Source organism: Bison bison, unplaced genomic scaffold (assembly GCF_000754665.1).
Source record: "Bison bison bison isolate TAMUID 2011002044 unplaced genomic scaffold, Bison_UMD1.0 scf7180017864223, whole genome shotgun sequence".
NCBI classification, from domain to species: Eukaryota; Metazoa; Chordata; class Mammalia; order Artiodactyla; family Bovidae; genus Bison; species Bison bison.
In genome coordinates, this window is record NW_011494795.1 from 2,451,713 (window position 1) to 2,457,885 (window position 6,173).

The window sequence follows — 6,173 nt, forward strand, 5'->3', positions numbered from 1 at the left end:
TCGAGAAGTTCTTTTTTTCCCCATTAAACGCTCATTCTGCCTCCTTCACAAGTGTCCCAGAGTCCTGGCACCACAGTGCTTCAGACTCGTCAGTCTGCCGTCAGTCTGTGCTTCAGCATCCAGAGCCCACCCTTCAGGGCCATGAGGGCGGACCCCCGGCCCGTGCATGCTGCCTGGCCGGGCTGCTGACCGGTTCCATGTCTGGGTTTCAGGCTGAGCGGCAAGCCCCTGCTGACCTCAGACGACTACGAGCTGGGAGCGGGGATGAGGAAGAGACACAAGGGGCCTGAGGAGGACCACGACGCCCTCGGCGGAGCAGGGAAAGCCCGGGGGAGGAACCAGCCTTGGGACGAGCACGAAACCTCGTCAGACTTGATGAGTCAGGTTGGTCGCCCCATCTCTCAGGTGTGCTGTTGGCTTGGGGCAGAGGGTCTGGCAGGGCTGCCGGGGCTCACACACCCCCTTTGCGGGTCTCCTGGCCCTGTTGCACAGACACTTTGGGAGTACACTCAACTGTGGAGTCACTATGGATAAAATGGAATAGTAACCTGGGCGCAAACGCTTTTGTTGGGGGTGGTTGCCTTAGTGCCAGAGCCACTCCTCCAGTCTTGGTCATTGTGCAGAGCAGGGGAGGTCAGAGAGCTGGCGAAGTAACACAGCCCCAGGTGGAGCTGAGGCTGAAAGCTCGTCCTCTGTGTGCGCTCCGTGACCCTCTGCTGAAGCGCAGAGGAGAGACTGCGAGTTCCTAACCCGATAGTGCAATTACTCAGTTGTTTCACGGTATAATTATTTAATGAGCGGCTTCACCATTCTGGAGTTTGAAGAAACAAGGGCTTGATGCCATTGTAATTTCCTCTGGGAACTCTCCTGAGGTAAAGGGGCGAGCGCCAACGCCTTGAATTTTCTTGTTTCTGCAGAGCATTGAAATCACCCACTTGAAGGCCCTCATCACTGAATACTAACATACCTTGTTGTCCCTCCCAGAAAAACCCTGTGGGAGGGGGCTGTTACGGTTGACTCGGGCGTCAGAGAGAAGGACCTACATAGGGGAGAGTGGGTCCGTGGGGAGGGGAAGAGAGCCAGTTTGTAGTTTGTACGTCAGCATCCTTTGTACTCTCAAACCGTGAAGGGCACTCTTGTTGTCTAATTGACACTATCCCAACTTTTTCTCTCCTTATGAAATGTTACCTGATTAGAGAGAAAATAGCAATGAGATGTTCAACTGAGGGCCATTGAAGCTGCATGTTTCAACAGCAAATGACTCCAGCTGATGGGAGACGCGCAAGCAGGAATTTATCTGTGAAATCTCTAATCATTCTTTCTGCTTCAGGCGTCCAAGGCACACTCAAGGCATTTTCTTGGCAGCTTCAGCCCATTTAGCTGGATGGCCTGGTTTAGGCTGGGAGGCCATCTTCATCCCCTGCTTTAGGCAGCTGAGATAAGCAGATCAGCTGTGCTGTGAACTGGGTTTTCCATCTTCAGGTTCATCCCTCCTCCCTTAATCCAGCTACCTTCTCCCCCTTGGCTCCCTGGCAGCACTGTTTTAGGCACTCCCCACTAGGAAGCACAGCACAGCCAGCCAGTGGCGAAGAGAACTGTAACCACAGTAAGAGCTCTTTAATAAGTGCTTCAGGTGCCTTTTCTCAGTTCATCTGCAGCACAGCCCAGTGCTGCCTGTGCGTAATCACCCCCATTTTACAGGGTAGAGGAACTGAGGCTAAGAGGAATTCAGCAACATGTTAGAAAGCCACGGAGGCAGGGAGGAGGAGCCCGGGTTCGTCTGAGCTCATGTGCTGAGACCCACTGTGGGTGTCAAATGTCTTAACCCCACGACTTCCCAACTTCCCTTTCCAGCTAAAGATTAAGAAGAAGAAGATGGCTAGCGACCAGGAGCAGTTGGCAAGCAAGCTAGACAAAGCCCTCTCCCTCACAAAGCAGGACAAGTTGAAGTCGCCCTTCAAGTTCTCAGATGGTTCTGGGGGAAAATCAAAAGCGAGCGGGGGCTGTGGCAGGTACTTGACGCCCTACGACAGCCTGCTGGGCAAGGACAGGAAGGCGCTGGCCAAAGGCCTCAGCCTGTCTCTGAAAGCCTCGCGAGAAGGTAAACACAAAAGGGCCGCCAAAGCCAGGAAGATGGAGGTGGGGTTCAAGGCCAGAGGCCAGCCCAAGTCGACCCACTCCCCCTTCGCCTCGGAAGTGAGCAGTTACTCCTACAGTAAGTAGTGGGCCGCGCCGCCTCAGGGCTGTTCTTCCTCCCTTTCCTTCCTTTCTTCCTCTTTTGGCCTCGAAAGCTCCATGGCCTCTGGTGATGGTCTCTTTTTCCGCTTTGGCGCCGGTACCAGGCCGGAAACGGAGGTGGTTGTGATGAATGGGCACTGTTGTTTGGGCGGCCACCTGTGATTGGTGGGTACTCGTGATTGGCGGGCGGGTGGGAGCGGAAGTCCACCAGCCCTCCCGTACCCGCCTTCCGTTGGTCCGCGCTAAGGCCATCGGTGTGGAGGCCTTGTGCTACAGAGTTGGCGGTTGCTCAGCCTAGAGCGGTCGCTCGTGAAAACCATAGAGCTGACCGGGTCGCTCCCGCCCTCAGGCGGCTGCCAGTCCTCCAGCTCAGTGTTAGTGAGGAAGGCGTCTATGGAGCACACACCAGGGCGGCCTTTCTTGTCTTTGCGACGGCCCTCCACGTGGTTACCCGGTTTGTTTCCGAGGATAGATGCTGAGGCAGGGCCCAGCCCGTCAGATTGAGCGGCGCGGGATGGCCCGTCACGATGGGCGCTGCCTATTTGCAGCCACATGCGGCTTTCGGGCCCCTGAAACGTAGCAGCTGTGGCATTGAGGGACCGAGTGTACGCGGAGCCTGCGGCCTCGCGCTTGTCTGGGAACTGGGGGAGCGTGGGCTTCCGGAGCCCGGACGGCCTTGTCCTCACCCCCACCCCCGACACCCTTCCGCTGGCCCAGAGCCCGCCGCTTGGCACCTAATAGGTGCTCGGTAAGTACCTGGGCGGAACGTGTGATGCCAGGATGGCTGCCCAGGGCTCTGATCGCCGCAGCAAGGCCGGGGAGGGGCTGTTTGCCTCCAGGCATCTGTCCGCGGGTTTCTTCGAGGGGGACCCGAGGCTGCGACTTGGGTAGAAAGCTTTCTCCTTAGTGACTGCGTGCGTCTGTATGACTGGGCCTTTCATCAGCTCTGTCTACTTCATGGGGTCGGGGGCGAGGGTGATGACTGTTAAGGGCAAGAAATGGTGTGTGTTCTTAAGGAAAGAAAGTCTCTATAGAGTTAAGATACCATGGCCTGCCCCCCGAGTGCTGTCCAGAGCCCTAAGTGAGCTGGCTGGGTGGGTGAACAGCTGGGAGAAGGCATCTGGCGTGAGATGAAGCTGCTGCTGGTGTCTTTGGATTTTAACGTTCCTGGTTTTGGTTGTCCTGGGTCTCCAGCCTTGATGCTCATGGGTGGGGGGGGCGAGGATCTACTTTTGTGTCTTATGTCCCCTGGGTGGGATCAGTGGCCGAAACACCTCAGATTCAGATGGGTGTGAGCTGAGCGGCACTGCCCAGGCCCCTGGCTGCCTCGTGCCAGTTCTAGAGACTTGTAGTTCCGAAGGAGAAGGGAAGGGCTTTCCTTTGCTTGTTCTGGAATATCACAGAGAGAGCAGGGATTGCTTTTCCTTTGATCTTTCAGTGGATGTGGCCTGGCTGGTGTTGGAAGGATCCTCTGCTCTCCCGCCTCTTACAGGGGGATGAGGTGGGGTTCAGGCTAGAGTCCAGAGAGAAGCTGAGGTCTTTGCAGGGGGGAGGGGGGCTCTAAGCTGCCAAGTCCACTGCGGCAGATGTGTGTAGGCACGCAAAGCAGTGTTCAGATTGCTCATCTTTTGCGCTCTTGTCTAAAACTGCACTGTTCAGTTGAGAGAAGTGGGTTAATGCTGCCACAGGTTGGTCAAAAGGCCTGTCTGCAGTTAGCTGGTGGCTATGATGTGAGAGTGGAGAGAGTGGCTGGCTGTGGAGAGAGTGCATCTCTTCTATTTTTCACATTAGTCTTTTTGTCTTCCCTGTAAATGCCTGCATGCAGGGTCATGAAGAAGTTGAGGTGTTTCCTAGCCTTGAGATGCTGTATCAGGAGGAGAGAACGTCGCCCTCCTGCATTTTCACTGTGGGTTGTAGGGATCCGGTGGCTTGCTTGGGTTCTGGTGGGAAGCCAAGTTGGTCCTTGTCACGCACGGACTTGTCCAGCTTGGCAAGTGGCTTCAAGAAGGACAGGATGAAGCACACAGGAGGGAGAGCTGTGGCTATGGGACAGGCAGAGGCGTGTCCTCGTCCCACCCAGAGTTGCCAGACTACCCTGCAGTTGGGTGTTGAGTGGAAAGCACAGATGTTGGAGGAGGCAGCCAGAGAACCCCTGCCCCCCAGCATATGCGCGTGCGCACACGTGCACACACACACACACACACTCTCTCTCCCTCCTTCTCTTGGACTTGGGGAGGGCAGCTGTGTTGGTTAACGTCTTTGGGACGGATTTGACGAGATGAAGGGATTACAGCCTTTGGCTGCAGAGCCTTTCCGTCCTATGGAATCTCGCTCACCAGCCTCGCGTGTAGAACAGACCAAAGTGGTGTGAGTCTGCCTGGGGAGGGATTGGAAGGGGCCAGAGCTGTGCCCACTTGACAGCTCCCTCCCCAAAGCCTCAAGCAGCTCCAAGGCTGGAGACGTGTGGGAGGCCAGAACCAGCATGCTGGTCCCCCCCCTCAGATAGGAAAAGAAACGGGGTAGGGCTGGGAGCCGCAGTGTCATTCGTCAGATGCCGCTGTGCGGACTGCCGAGCAGGAAGCTGGGTTGTGAGTCTTTACACGCTTGCCCCGAATACCACTGCGAGCTGGTGTTTTGGGAAAGAGGGGCTTTACCTGAGTCCTTCCCTTCTTAGGCTGCTTCCCTCCCCACGAGGAGCCCGTGGGCTGGCTGCAGTCCTGTGGGGTGGACTGGACTCGGCAGAGACCTTCCTGAGAGTGGGGCTTCCACCTCCTGCCGGGCCGGGAAAGACTGTTCGCCCTGTGGCCGTGTGGTGGGCGGTGCTGGCAGCGGCGGCCCGCCAGGGCCTGGGTGCAAACCATGCAAGATGGGTTGTGTGGGGCCTGCGGCTCAGAGGCCTCCCAGGTGAGAGATGAGGCCCAGATGGGGAAGAGCGCGCCAGGTGGTGGAACTCTGCCGGGTCCACGGCCGGTGGGCGTTTGGACCTCGGTTCTGGCGCGTGGCAGAGTGTCCTCAAAGGTGCCGAGGCTGATGGAAGAGACCCTAGCCCCTTCCTTCCCTGGCTCTGTGACTTATCTTTATTAAAAACTACTTTGACTGCAGATACGGATTCAGAGGAAGAGGAGGAATTCCTGAAGGACGAGTGGGCTGCCCAGGGCCCCTCCAGCTCCAAACTGACACCTTCCCTCTTGTGCGGCATGGTGGCGAAGAATAGCAAGCCAGCCGGTGGCCCCAAGCTGACCAGGAGGGGCCTGGCAGGCGCCCGGACTCTGAAGCCCAAGCCGGCCGCCGGCAGGAAGCAGCCGTTTTGTTTGCTGCTTCAAGAGGTCGAGCCCCGTTCCTCCTTCAGCGATTCCTCGGAGGACTCGTTTGACCAAGGTTACTAGCTCCAAACACAAAATAACCTTCCGTGTTTCCTATCGAGCGAGTGAGTGCGAGAGCGAGAGCGGAGCGCGAGCGCAGGGAGGGCGGCCGGGAGCCGCCGGGATGGCCCGGCCAGGGCGGCCGTCCAGTTCTTGGCAGCGTAGCCTGCTGTATCAGCCTGGGTCCTTTAATTTTTGTTTTTATTTGTACCTGTATCATTGTGATAATACCATTGGCTGGCTCTTTTGGAGCTTTTATATGGACTGTTTTTAGTCTTCCTCCCCTTCTCCCACCTCCACCCGCCTGCCCCCTCCCCTCGCCTTCCCGCCCCCGGACCGCAGGCCTGGGTGGGTCCTCCTGGCGTGGCCATGGCCGCGGAGGCCTCCCAGGGGACGTTTTGTAAATGGAATTCTGTCGTGTGGGCGTGTGACTTGATGTTTGTACCGCAATTTTGGTAATACCAAGCTTTATTAAACATACCGAGTTCATTTTTAACTAAACCCGTGTGCCTTGTCTCTCTTGCTGTGTCCTGACTGGACCATTAGGTTGCCGCTTCCCTCATTTGTTCCCCC

At 56.9% G+C, this 6,173-nt stretch overlaps 1 protein-coding gene across 1 annotated transcript in view; it reads left to right on the forward strand.

Annotated features, from left to right (window-relative positions):
• The window catches only part of LOC104992782 (trinucleotide repeat-containing gene 18 protein-like), a 15,270-nt gene extending 9,169 nt beyond the window's left edge, over positions 1-6,101 (forward strand). Inside the window, exons 5-7 of the mRNA XM_010845771.1 lie at positions 213-384; positions 1,855-2,215; positions 5,341-6,101. Of these exons, the coding sequence (XP_010844073.1) occupies positions 213-384; positions 1,855-2,215; positions 5,341-5,624 (817 nt within the window). The 3' untranslated portion in view covers positions 5,625-6,101. The remainder of the gene's footprint in view (positions 1-212; positions 385-1,854; positions 2,216-5,340) is intronic.
• Positions 6,102-6,173: the final 72 nt, after the last annotated feature.